The sequence below is a fragment of the Lepisosteus platostomus genome, chromosome 9, assembly GCF_059453375.1.
Source record: "Lepisosteus platostomus isolate fLepPlt1 chromosome 9, fLepPlt1.hap1, whole genome shotgun sequence".
Classification (NCBI taxonomy): Eukaryota; Metazoa; Chordata; class Actinopteri; order Semionotiformes; family Lepisosteidae; genus Lepisosteus; species Lepisosteus platostomus.
The window spans coordinates 35,879,658-35,894,399 of record NC_142619.1 but is presented as its reverse complement, the minus strand read 5'-3'; the positions used below and the strand labels follow the sequence as shown (position 1 = coordinate 35,894,399).

At 34.0% G+C, this 14,742-nt stretch overlaps 1 protein-coding gene across 5 annotated transcripts in view; it reads left to right on the top strand.

Moving 5' to 3' along the window:
- Positions 1–9,875, top strand: part of cntn1b (contactin 1b) — a 109,354-nt gene extending 99,479 nt beyond the window's left edge. For all 5 annotated transcript variants that reach the window (XM_088644838.1, XM_088644836.1, XM_088644835.1 and 2 more), the window contains 4 exons: positions 136–325; positions 877–989; positions 1,272–1,428; positions 7,559–9,875. In XM_088644838.1, coding sequence (XP_088500964.1) covers positions 136–325; positions 877–989; positions 1,272–1,428; positions 7,559–7,635 — 537 coding nt within the window. In that variant the 3' untranslated portion in view covers positions 7,636–9,875. The remainder of the gene's footprint in view (positions 1–135; positions 326–876; positions 990–1,271; positions 1,429–7,558) is intronic.
- Positions 9,876–14,742: the final 4,867 nt, after the last annotated feature.

Below are 14,742 nucleotides of genomic sequence, written 5' to 3'. Positions count from 1 at the left end.
AGAATGTTTATCTCTTGCTTTTCTATGTCATTGCCATTTTCAAAATTGTATGATCTTCGTAGAGATAGTTCTATTTTATTTGTTCTGAAATATTAATAAACACAAATGCAATGCTTTATCTTTTTTCTTCTTCAGATAAGATATTGGAGGAAGCTATATGATATTGAAGCCGCTGCACATCGAGTTCAAGTACCTAGCATTGAAAATCACACTAGAGTTGAAAACCTTCTGCCAGACTCACACTACAACATTGAAGTTCGAGCCTATAATTCTGCTGGACAAGGCCCCCCCAGTGAAATCTATGAGATCTTCACGAAGAAAGCACGTAAGGAAAGCTTACAATGTCTGAATTGTATTGAATATTACTGATGCCACTACAAGGAAAATAAATAAAAACATAATTTAATTAAACAGGTTCACTATTTGCCTGTAAACACTTGTTTGAAATATAAATACTGTAATTTTTTCCATGTTGAAGTCAAGAGTTAAAACACTACTAGAAAGAATATCATGTACTATATAGAATATACTGTACTGATACCTAGGTTTTCATAATTTTCATGTGCAAAAGGGCCAATTGACTTCTACCAAAATAAATCTGTTTCACTCTATGGGGATCAAGTGGCTTAAAACATGTTTACTATTATGAAACAGGCAGATAAGGATAAATGATCTTAAAAAGCACATTTTGCTCCAAAGCATCATTCAGTACTTCTTTAAATTACATCTTGTTACAAGAATGCTTTATTTATTGCAGTTGGGTAATTTATTTTTTCCACAATACTCTCTATATCTTTAATACTTTCAGTGATGTCATAATGTGTGTATTTAATGCATTTATCATCTCCTGAAATTCGAATGCAATATCTTTTTCAGCTCCAAACCGTCCTCCACGAATCATCAGTAAATATGTGGATCGTTCAAGAGTGAATATTGCTTGGGAGCATGTTGAACCTTTAGCTAATGAGTCAAGAGTGGATGGCTACAAGGTTTGTCAGCCTCGACAGTTAGCTTTACCATAGGATGCCCCACTTTTTCTTTTTCCAATGTTTAGAAGCCAAGTGTAGATACTTTAATAGAATGTTTCAAAGGCTCAACAAGTAATATTAATAATTGAATGAGAAAAAAAACATTTAATTATGCCTATCACCAGTTATATGAAGACCAGTTATGATCTTGTAGTATAAAAATATTGTCAAGAAAGCAGCTTGGCTTCTTATTGAGCTCTCAATAATCTCTCAATCATTCTGTCTTTCTCCTTCTTTCAATAGGTGTTGTTCAGGCAGGAAGGACAAGCTGAAGGAAAACTGTATACAACAGGCAAACATTATATAGACCTTCCTGCTCCAAAAGAAGGGGATTATGTTGTGGAGGTTCGTGCACATACTGAAGGGGGAGATGGAGCAGTGGCCCAAGTTAAAGTTTCAGGTAAATGGATGATTTTGGTATTATTCAACATGATTCTTTTCAGATGTTCAAATGACAGGTACAGACCTTTTAATACAGAACTGCACAGTATTTCTGAAATGATTCTGTGTTGTTTCAATATGCCAATTTATCAATTACTTTTCCTTGTACTTTACTGTGCATTTTTCATTTTTATGATAACACCTTTTGCATTTATAAAAATGTTTTCCAAATGTATTTATAATATAGTAAAGGAAGGTTCCAACACAGTTCCAACACAGTGGTTAGCATTGCTCCCTTGCAGTGCTGGGGCCTTGGGATCAATTCTGGACCTGGCGTGCTATGTGGAGTTTCTGTGTTCTTCCCGGGTTTATGTGGGTTTCCTCTGGGTGCTTGGGTTTCTTTCCACAGGCCAAATACATCCTGGTAAGTTAATTGGGTTCTGGAAAAAAATGGCCCTGGTGTGGACTGTGTTTGTGTGCACCCTGCTATGGACTGGCATTGCTTGCAAACATAGGCTGTGACTCCCCCATGACCCTGAAATAGATGAAGCAGTTAGAAAATGGATGGATATTATTAACACAAATGTGATAATAACCTCTACTTTTGTTTAACAAGATTTAACAAATATAAAATGAACATTTCATTTCGATTTGTTCATTTTAGTAACAAAAACCTAATGCTTACCATACTCCTAACCATTTTCCTAACAACAGGATTAGGGTTATGTACTGTGGTTATTTTTCTGAGAATTTGTACTGTAACATTATTATTAGTATGTTAACAGGTTGTTTCCACTTACTGTATGAGGCCTAAAGTGTGATTGATTGAATTGTGCTTCTCTATACTTCACAATGCTAAGCTAATGGTGTGTAATCGGTAACAGAGTAGTCTAGTCTTCATAATTGTAGTATTTATGTTGTGATGGCTAATGCGGTACTTTGCCCATATTATGAAGCAAATTACCATTTGTTTAAGAGACTAAGGGACACTCACACTCACTAGAAAAGTCAACGTATGGGTTTTCATGTGTTGTACTGGAAAACTAAAATTACTTATATGAATCCATCAGTGAAGAGACATGCACTGTATAATAAATACAAAATGGATATCGTATTTATAAAAAAAAACTTTTTTAGAAGCAGAAGTTGACTTGTTTTAAATTGGATTTTTAAAATAAAAGGTTTATTTTGTTATCAGCATATGTAGATAGAACATATATTTTTGGAATAGATACATTTGCTTGATACATGGGTCTTAAATAAATATTAATAATATTTACAACCAGGTGGATGTATTTATTCCATGAGTGTTTGAATGTTCTTTTAAAACAAAGCTCTCCTCTTACATAGAAAGACAACAAGTAATGAATAATAACTCTTATAAGATCATTGGTTAGACAAATGTGTATGTCATGAGGAAAGCTTGTGTATGCCATTATACTGTCAAGCGTTAATACATTATTTTGGAATTTTGGGAAGTGTGCTCCCAGTGAAATTTGCTATATTCAACACACCACAACAGTATTTGTTTGCATAATCAGGTTTAAAATAACAGTTACTTTTAAATAATGTTCACACTCATTGAATACATCAATAGCTATTCTTGATTTTGTTCTTTAAGATATACAGTCAGAATGAAAAGAACAATTAATCTGTATCTGGTACAGTATGCCATTGTACAACAACAACGACAATAATAATAACAATAGTAATGATGATGATGATTTATAAAGAGCCTTTTCAAACCTTAGGATGCTGTACATACTGATAAAGAATAAAAAGACAAAAATGCCATAAATATATTAGAAAATGAAAGAAGAACATACAGGATAAACAGTAAGGTGATCAGACATGGGCCTTACTAACAAGATGAGTTTTAAGTTTAGTTTTGAAAAGATTCAAAGATTATGTCCCTTGAAGAGTCAGAGGAAAGTCCAATGTAGAGATTTAAGTACAGGAGTGATATGCTGCCAGGATCTAGTATGAGTTAGAAGTCCAGCTGCATAGTTTCACAAGCACAATCCATTAGATTGTGCTTCACTGACATCACTTTCACTTTACCCTTTCAAATGCTGTCATTTATTAATATTTCTTAATGTGGGACTACATTCATTGTTTTAAATTGAGGTGGTTGGGTTTTGCTAACTACTGATTTTATACTGGACAAATTGAATTTTCCTTTGTAATCAAATGTTAATGTACAATCATTTCTGATCATCCATTTGAAAAGAGAGTTTTAAATATCTTCATCTGGGCATACCTTGATTATATCACCCATCAATAAATTTTAGACTAAATAAAAGTAAATAAAGACTTAATTTTTATTTAATGGTATTTTGTTTCCTTACAGATGTATGCCAATGCAAAGTTTTATAATTCAATACAATGGCAATCTCAAGTTTGTTGGATACATTTTAAATCATTGTATTTAAAATAATTCATTACAGTGTAAATACTGTAATTGTCATTGAAGGAATAAATGGCTGTCAATTCAGTTCTGTCCTTAAGGATGTACAGTATTATAGTCTTGCTGACAGTAGACTCTGTAATAAACCTCAATGTGAGGTAATATATATTATTTAATAAATGGGTATTTTGCAGAATGTTCTATATTTTTGTAAACAAGAGACAAATGTGAAATTAGCAGTAAAATTAATGACTGTTGATTTTAAATTAGAAAATGTAATCCTGTAGTATGTCATTCAGAAACACCAGAAAAAACTATGTCCATTAAACTAACACTGACATTTTTATAGTTTATGTTTGAGAAATAACACCAAGTGTCTATGAACCATAACTAAACTACCTCTATGTACTCATTTCTTTGTCCTTCTTTTTGAAAGATACATTACCTTCTTGGGAAGACAGCTATACCATTCTGTAATTGATCTCAATTGGTGAAGGAAGTGCCATCGTATCTATTATCATTCATCCTGAACATATCTGACAGCTTGATTTCACGGTGCCTGAAAATGAAAGCTGTCAAGGGTTTAAAATGCAGGATGTGAAGTATTGTATGCTTAACACGGTACTTAATGATGTGCTGAGAACAAGATCTCCACATTTGCTTCCCTCTATTTCTACATTACAGCCTAGTTGCTCTCTAAAATATAGTGCAAGGCATAACAACATATTTGTGTGCTTTTTAGACACATACATACATACAGATGTTTATAATTTAAACATTTTATGGTTTTATAAATGCCTTATAAACTTTCCAGATGCTCTTCTGTGGAAATTTGTATAAATGTCCATATGATCTGAATAGCATTTTGCAAATGAGGTTTCCTCCATAACATTTTACACTCTCTGTACTCTTCATATTTCAAGTAATATTTCTTTCTACTTTTGTTTCCCAATTTAATATATGTGTTTCTTATTTTGGAAATCTGTACATTTTGTGTATATATAATAGTGACAAAATCTAGTCCAGCTGTATTTTCTTTATACTGTAGTACAGCATACAGAAAAAAGATGAATACAGAAATCTCCATTATATGTATACTGTATGTGCAGCATATTTCCATTTCATATAATATGCACTGTGTTTAATAGATTATATCAATATTTTTTATGAAAGAGATGATTGCAAATGTTTATTATCATGGTTCATAAATGTTTGAATAGTTATCCTTTATATTGGTCAGTATAACTACATCCTGTATATATACTGTAGGTCTAAGAGTGTACTGTATACAGTATATTTAAAACAATTTCTTGTCATCTTAATATACTTTATTTGATTTTGATGGAGGACTTTTTCCATTCAAAGTGTTATTTTTTATTAACACTTCTTATTTTTTTTACTGATTAAATGTAGAATGTGTATTTGGATGTTTTACTGTATTTTATCAGTAAATAGTATAATAATATCAGTTAAATAGTATTTTTATATCAGTAAGGGGGATTATTTAAACTCATACTTTGGAAATATATCTGTATGTTATGCTTGTACTATATAACCATAATAAGATGTTTTATTCTGTTACAATTCTGGGTATGTCAGAATTTTGAAAAATATTCGGTGGTATGTTTCTGAAGCCTTTTTTGTTATCCTTTTATATTTTTCTTTAATTAACAATGTATATGATAATGTATATGTTGTAGTATTGGTCATAGTATGCATTTATTATTACCATAGTTTTAGTTTTTTTAATTTTGCTTTAATTTTGCTTACATGATACATAATTGGATATTTAGGACAAAGAACTTAATTTGAATACCCACTGTAAAATGTTGTGCTTAGATTGAGGTACCATAATGGTGTTGCTTTTAAATTCTTTACTTTTTTAATAACTATATACTGACCACTATCAAAAGAAAATAACTCTATGTCTGTACCATTTTATCATTTTAGAACAGTATATGGTTATTAATCAATTGTTTTTAGCTTCATGCCACAGGATTAATTGATCATTCGTGACACAGATTTACCTTTGTAATGAGAGTGTTGATTGGGTACAGTTGATGTGAATTAACAAGTGAAGATCAAGAAACAAAAAAACAGAAAAGAATCAATATCCCCTAGTTCATGGTCTTGGCACACAGTGCCCACACACAGTGGAGAGTGAAGAAGTGCAGGCAGACTCCTCTGGCCTGCCCATCTTTGAGCCACTCAACATTAACACATCACAAGCACTGCAGACCCAGTGCCATGTGAAAAAGAGCCACTGTAAGTCCCTCACCAACAGCAGGGCATGAATACAAGTGTCACAGATGTCAGAAGGGCAAGCCGTGGAATGACAAGGAGAGCAATAGAGACCCTATGTGTAGCGGTAAAGGGGGCAACATGGAGGTTAGCCCAGGCTCAGGGGGTCAGACGATGTCGGTATAGAAACCTATGCCCTCAGACCACAGACAGGAACAACCTGGTGCTAGGCAGGTCTCAGGACATCCGAACCTCAATGCTGAGCCAGGAGCAGAGCAGACACAGGGAGTAAATAGGCTACACAACAAGACACACCGAAAAGACATGAATAATCACAGGGAACTAGGAACAGAACAGAAGTAGAGCGCCCTCTAGGTGTACTGGGCGTGACAACAAGTGGACAGGACACCACAGGGGTCACTATGAGTGTAGAGAGCCTTGGCCGACTAATGCCTCCCCTCCCACAGGGGTGATCAGCCAATTGCATGCCACGTCTTGGAGATTCTCATTCTTATCTGGCTAGTGACATTCTCCAGCTCAAACCCCAATAGTAGAGTCAACCTGTGCTCAGATGATTTACTGTTTGAGTGAGCTTGTAGGCCCCTGATGAATGAAAACACAGGTTTTATATAGAGTACCCTGATGGACATTAGTGAATGTGTCACAGTCACAGAGAATGATGCTCTTGTTTTGTATAGCAGATCAGTGGATTAGGAGTTTCAAGTGTGATGGTCTGAACAGGAGTGTCTAGTTGCTGTTTACAAGTTGCTGCTTGTGACTGAAGCCACCCAGACAGCAAAACTCTACTCCAGGAAATGCTTCTGCCCTTTCTGTGGCCTTATTCTGACATGAAAGTATGGCAGTAGGACACAGGATGTCGGCATGCTGCTTGTGTATCTGCAGTTTTCTTCTCAGTTGAGAATGTAGTAGCAATTGTATGATGGATGCCCTGCTTGCCAGACTTCAACGATTTGTTTGATATGTTGGGAGGACGTGTGGCATCTACAGCTCAGAGACCAAGGAATAGGAACATACAGTACTTGTCCAGGCTCTGCAAAAGAAATGGGACAGAATGTCACAGGGCAGTATCTGCTTCCTGGTACAGAGCAGAGCACAAATGTACAGGTTGTACTGCTTCCAAAAGTGGCCAGACACACTACACTACTGTATATCACTTTCACTGTAATACCCCAGATAATCATCCCTGTTGCTCATGTTAAGCACCATAATGAATTTACTCATGTCTCCAATGTACCTGTACCTCCTACAAAATAGATTAGCATATTTTTCAGATACCTCAAGGATTTTATTTGCAGTTACTGTATATACAGTATAATAGTTTTCTGTGATGTTCAGAAAAAGTCAGACACCACATACAGTATTATTATATTAGAAGTTTAAATCCACTATACAGTACATTATATAATGAATATACTGTATAATGAACTCCATACTCTGTGAGATATTGACCATGTGTTGTCTCTTGTTATTTGCCTTTCAGGTCGAGCAGCAGTTAGTGTGCAGTCTACCAGTTTGTTGGTCCTGATTGTGGTTGCCCTTTGTTGCCTGGAACTCTGAATGTAGCTCCTTCATTATTTTTCTTCACTTTAGTGAAGAGGACTCTGTAAGGTTCACACCTATGAGGACTTTGGCTCTTTCAAGAATCCCTGGTATCATCCTGAAGGCAATTCTAATATTCCTTGGAATATATAAATGGAAAAGACACTGAGAATTTAGAAAAAGACAAAGACATCCAAGAAATCCCTTATTCAGAACCTATAAATATCTTTGGAAGAGTATCAAAGGAATTCTTTTAACTTGTTCAATATGCCTTATATAAACACTTACACCAATCTTTTACAGTTGCATGACTTGTTCTAAAGGGGCAAGGTACCAATAATAGGATTACCACAGTTTAGGCTGTACTGGAAAACGATAAAAAGCTAAAAAAAAAAACTAAAGAATAAAAAATATATATGTTCATGTTGGGGTTATAGATCAGGCAAAAAATGGCCAATTTAGAAAAAAAATGAGTGTAACTGGTAAGTGTAAGAGTAACTGAATTTGTCTTATGTGTCTGTAGTTTGCAAATATGATTGACAGCCTTTTGTCTATATTAAAAATTAAAGCACCCCTTTCCTGATATAGATACAGTCAAAACAAATATAAGGTTTTTCAGGCACATCCCTTTTTTTTAGTTAGCTACAATCGTGAATATGTCAATTGATATAGCACAGTATACTATTGCATATAATAATACTGAACGTTTGCACATCTAGTTACCATAAAATGGTAACTTATTGTGCGGTCCATTACAAATTCAGTTAAGGGTATTTTTGAAAGCACATTAGCATTGAGGTGAAAATGTCTTTTTTTATTCAAAATTTATTTCCTAGAAATTAAAACATTAGAAAAATGTAAAGAAGAGTGAGAAATAATTGTTATTGTGAATATGAAATACTCTGACAGAATGTCTGTTTTCTTAATTATGATACCAAATCTAAAATATAATCTCAGACTATTTGAATGTTCAATACTATTTTTCAGTAACTGTAAAGATACACCAGTAAAGTGATAGTGTCTCTGTAGTTAGCATGTGAAAAGTTGGAAGAAAAAAAACAACAAATGTCTGGCACTTGTATTTATTGATTTTTCATAACACTGAGTGAATGCTTTACTGAGTGGGGATTGAGAGCTGACATTATAAAACATGGTCAAGAGTACCTGATATTCAAACATTTCAAATCTATAAACATAAAAAACAAGCATACAAATAACAATGTGTTTTAATTTACTTACCCAAATATAATATTTATAAATGTATTGTGATGACAATGTATTTAGGAATTATAATGCCCTGTGTAACATATTTACTGGAGTTAAAGTTAACAGAAAAGTATTAAACTTAAAGATGTACTGAACATAAAAGGCTTTTGTTTTGACTGTATCATTGGGAATTCAGTGTTACATGCTGGTGCTCTGTAAAGAATGTTTTTTTTTTTCTAATATTCCAGTTTGAGTGTGATTATTGACAATATGCAGTGGTTCTGAATCATCTGGATCAAGTATTAGTGTTATGTCTCATGCTTCATGAAATACTAGCTTTGAATGATGTTTTAGTACTACAACCTGGATAGCTCAGTAGAGGTAGTTTTAAACTTGTAGAATTACCGCAAGAAAAAGAAACAAGCATAATGCAATTGACTGTGAGAAATCATTCTGCTTTGAAGAATTTGCTTGTTAGAGTAATATATTACTTTTATTATGAAGGATACAAGTGGCTTGAGATTTATGTTGGGGACCTTTCTTTGATATATAGTAAATCATTTTTAGGAACTGCCACTTGTTTAAGGAAATATATAATTTTTTCCCCTGAAAGATTAATACTTAATTTGGATTAAGCTGTAAACATATCAATGCTACACACAATTACCTTGCGCTTCTGCATTGTGAGTTCCTGATATCAAATCACCAAAAAGTGCTTCTTTTTGTTTCCTACATAATCAAAATATCACCAGGACAAATTGCCAAATGCATGAATGCCTTTAACTGTAAAATCTATGATGTTCAGAGAAAATGGTACATTTTATTGTGCATGAAATGAAAATGGAAGGTAAAGTTTCATTTAAACTTGCATTAATATAGCAACACAATTCACATACTGATCAGGTAATTCCAATCTGCCTCTCTGGTTTAATCATACACACATTTGAATGACACTCTCTATGTCAGAAATAATGTTGATAAGCCTAATCTGTGTATTATCTGCTTACGTACATAAAGCCAGTCTTCTCAATTAAAGTTTAGACAAAATAAAATGATGCTTGGTGTATTTTCACACATCTACATGACATATTTTTATAACAAAAGTCTGACATTATCATCTTTCAAAGGCATTTCAAAGGCTAGTTTGATTGGATGTATAGCAGTTATTAAAATCACAGTTTAAAAGATAAACAGGAACCGCAGGATGTGATTGTCAGTCTGAGGAACTGATGCTCGAGGTTAATTCCACATTGAAAAGAGAAAGGAAAACAAGAAAAGAGCAATGTTTCAGCTGTGGAACCTTCTATAGACGTGGGGAGACTTCATAGCCCAAATGTTGCTTTTTCTACTTTTTTTTAGTTTAAATTAACCTTTACTTGTTAATTTGTAACTTGCTCACTGTCCCCACCCATAGCTCTTCAAAATACAATAATGTTAGCATGTTATGGTGTGACTTAGTCAGAAAAAAGACCGAGATAAAGAAGATTTTACCTGAAACATTGCCCTTGGAAACTACTTTTAGAAAAAGTGTTATAATAGAGTTGTTCCACCACATCCTTCAGTATTAACCTATACTATTTGATTAAATGATGTTTGGCAGATCCCACCTAAGGTACTAAAGGATTGCAAAATATGCATCAAAAAGACATAACTGTACTCAGTAATTGGGAGAAGAAGAGGCATTACCCAAGCTGCTTTAAACTTAATTAGAAACTTTGAAACTTGCTCGATACAAATGCACTTCAGCAACCATGATTCCACAGTGCCAAAACATTGCTAGGGTCCTCATTAAAAATATCTTAAAAAATAAAAACTTTGTCTTTTTAGAGAAAGGAAGACATAGCACCTATTTTGCGGGGATTACACTTACAGTACAACACTTTTAGCATCATTATTGCAAAGGCTGCCTGTTTCAAATAATAAGTTATGAATCATGCATTTTACATCTCTTCAAAGAGTTATCGATGAGCTAAAATATGAAAACATGGAATGGAATTAATCTTAAGTTAAATGAACATCTATTGCTAAAATCCATCAAATAACAACATATTTGTTTCCAGATAAAAAAAATATGGATGGATGGATGAAATTTCCATACATTTCTAAGAAAATCAACATCTTCTCATATACAGTAGGAGTTCAAGCACGTTCACTGTAGCTTTGTCAGTAGGCTGCAAAGAAACAGGTAAAGGTTTATTCCATGCTGAAAGGAAAAGAAAAGAGACACAATGTTTTTGGCAGTGGAGTCTTCTTCGGGTGTGGTTTTTCTCATATTACAAGGTGGTAAGTTTAAATTCAGCTATGTTTCTAATTGAATCTTGTTGTTTTAACTATTTTTGTGAATTTTATAAATTACATAGCATTCATTACAATTACTGGGAATTTCACTAGGAAAAGGTTCAATTCACAAAGCAAACCAGATCTTCTTTTCTCAGTAGAATTCTGGTTCTACAAGTCAGCCGGATATTTATGTGATAAACATCTATATCCCACTCCTAGAGCACACATATTCCCATAGCCACCAGTACCAGACACAAGATTTCAATAACAAATATGGCAACAAAGCCTGAAAAAAACTAAAGAAACATTTAAACAACAATAAGAGCAATATTTAACTTAGGTTAGGCAGTGCCTTATGGGTCTGAAATGGATACCCATACTATAATACAGTCAGTTAAACAAACTGCTTGTTAATTGATTTTTGCAGTTTCAGTATATTTTAGATTGAAAATATACTGTATATAGATATATTTTAAAAGTAGATCATGAAGAAATAAACAAGATAAGCAAATGGCCAAGAGGCAGAACCGGACATCTTTGGTGACAATGAAATAAGCAGATAAAAGACTGACAAGTTAGAACTGACAATCTGGAGAGCGGGGTGCTGGCTTCGATGGCCCCTGCTATCTAACACCAGCTGGGCACACAGCATCTGTTGATCTCATCTTATTCTTATTGTATATGGTCTCTGAGCTTTAAGTATAGATAGTATAAGAACTATTCTTTTCAGAATAATGTACTTTATGTGCACAAGTAATGTGCAATTTTGTGCCTGTAGTTGAGAATGCAGGTTATATAATGATTAATTCAATGGCATCTTGGGTACAAAACCCTAAATTAAGTGACCAGAAGCAATTATACCCTTTAAGATTAGAAAGCCATCGCAGCAGAGTTTTCGTTCAAGCACTTATAATTTCCTTCCCTCGTGACCATGACACTACTTGTCCTGCAACATTATTTTCCTTTCCTTATTGAATGTTTCTGTCGGTGATCCCTAACTGTCTTTTGCAGGTGAAAGATTTTTGTTCACAGAAATAAAGTAATTTCTTACAGTTTCAAAAACAATTTCAAACTTAATCAACTGAGATCAGTCTCATCTCCAATTTGACCTTGTGATGATGTCATGTCATGTTAAGGTGATTACATTGTCAGGGGACATAATCACTGTAGGTTATGTGAATTATTATCACTGGATTATGGGACTTATTGTTAACATTTATTTTGTACATGTTATCGTGTATGGAGCTTTCCACCTTATAGAGTCTAAGATAAATACTGGGATAAATACTGTGTTCAGAAGTATTTACTATAAGATGTAATAACTATTAAAATATAAACATGTCTTATTTTCACTGATGTACATGGATATTTAGATTGGAGTTTTCAAACCTAACTACCAAGAATTAAAGTAGAATTTTCAGTGTTGAGAAAAGAAGGAGACTATACAGTATGTATTTGCACACACTGTATACTGGCCTACCAGAATATTAAGAGATCCCCCTATTGTCAGTCCTCTTCCAATTTAATTACAGGTGCATCTTTACAGATATCTGTGAGGATATGAGATCACTCAGCCAACAGTTGGTGCCGGTCTGCAAGAGAATTCTAGCAGAATTCTGTATGCACTGTCAATAACACATATTGTGAAGTCACTTACTGTACATCGGCTTTGATAGTAATAGTATAGAGCACTGAGCAAACAATTTGGTTTGTTATAGTCTTCATTAAACACACAAAGTGCTAGACCACTCCCATTTCACATGTACATTGGTGACAATTTACAGTACAAATTAACAGTACAATTAACTTTGACAGCATGGTTTTGGACTGTGGGAGAACACTACAGCATCAGAGATAACCCATGTGGATACCTGACAAACATTCAAACTCCACAGTGAAGGCACCTCATGCTGGTATTTTAACCAGGACATGAGGTGAGGGGTAGAGAGCTGTCACACCACTGTGTTGTATGTGAATATTTTAGATAATTTTTGCCAATGTTACCACCTGCCAGAGCGAGTGTTTCATCTGACGAATTATAAAATAATATTAATCAGATTCATTTTCCATTGTCAAGCCTTTTTGAAATTTTACTTTCATTGTTCATTATATGAAAGCAAAACAGCAGGAAATGTATCTAAAATCTATGTATTGCTAAGATGAATACAGTATGTATTGCTAAGTAGAGATGTGATTGCACTTCTGCATGGGTTAATAGAAGAATAAGTAAATATATTTCCAGTTACCTTATTATACACACAGATCCCATCATATTTCTGTATCATATTCCTTTGTTTACATGACTTCCTTAAAGTTACTCGTTAAGTGAAGGTAGACTTTTGTCTTGACTGTCAAGATCAGTAAAGTCTTGCTCCTGTTTAATAATGTGAATGTAAAGCAACACCTGCCAGACAACTTGATTCCTTCCAGACACTGCAGCATGTCACCAACATGAAAGCCTGTGAAGCTGTATCAACCATAGCAGTCAAAAGAGAAATGAAAACTGATCCTTACTGTATGAATCCTTTAAATCTGTCATGCTACATTAGAAACTGAGACACTGGGGAATCCTGCCATATCAAATGAATGGCAGCTTTTAAGAATTTCATTTTTTAAGTTTATCCTCAAGTATCAAATTACCTCTCTCTGTTGCTTTACTGAATTTCCCAGTAGACCACTTGTGCTGATCTCTTACTGCAAAAAAGCAATGCAGTGCAACTGAAGTGGTCTTATTTCAAATTCCTTTATAAATAGCTGCAATCATTATGGAAAATAGTAAAAGTGGATTATGTGCCTTCGGAATATTGAAAATGCCAACAATTTGAAATTGTAATGGATAAACAAATGAATCCAAATGATCATTTATTTTCCTGATGTCAGCATCTATTTCAAAAAGTTGTTATGAAATAACATTATAAATGTGACCATTTTCAATTAATGTAGTAGCTAGCTTGCTGAATGTGACTAAATTTGCTTTTGAAAGGTAAAATAACAGGTTTTATAGATTACAGATGGGACTGGAAGCCATACTTTGTATTTATTTTCCTTTCTTTCAGCTTTCAAATATATTTAGTGAGGTAGTTCATGGCCAATACAGCATTATACAAAGACAGACATATAAATTATCTTGATCAAAATACTATTGATCAGAAATGACAATGATAAAAAAGTTGATTTAGAAAATAGTTAATTTAATTGTTTTGAAAGGTGTCTAAAACTGCACACTTTTCCTTTCTCTTTCTCCCTTATTTCTCTTAAAACAATATAGCATATTTTCATGCAATGTTAGGAGCATAGCTTTGTGTTTGTGATTCAGCTAATGGGAGAAGGACAGTGATGTACAGTAAGAAAGCTTCCAGCCCTTGCTTTAAGGCAGAAGGGCACTTCAGTAGCTGTAACTGCAACTGAGCAGCCCTTTTAGGGACATGCTCTGGTGACCTGTTTTGGGAAGAGGAATCTAAAACATGTCTAATCCTGAGTGGATAGCTACAGTATATCCAGTGGGATAGTCCCTTGGCAGTCCAAAAACATATTAAAGAAATGTCTTTAAAAATTGTGACCTAGATCATCAAGACCCTAGACTGTCCACACCACATTTGGTCCACACGTGGCCCAAGAACTCTGCAGGTACAGTATAAT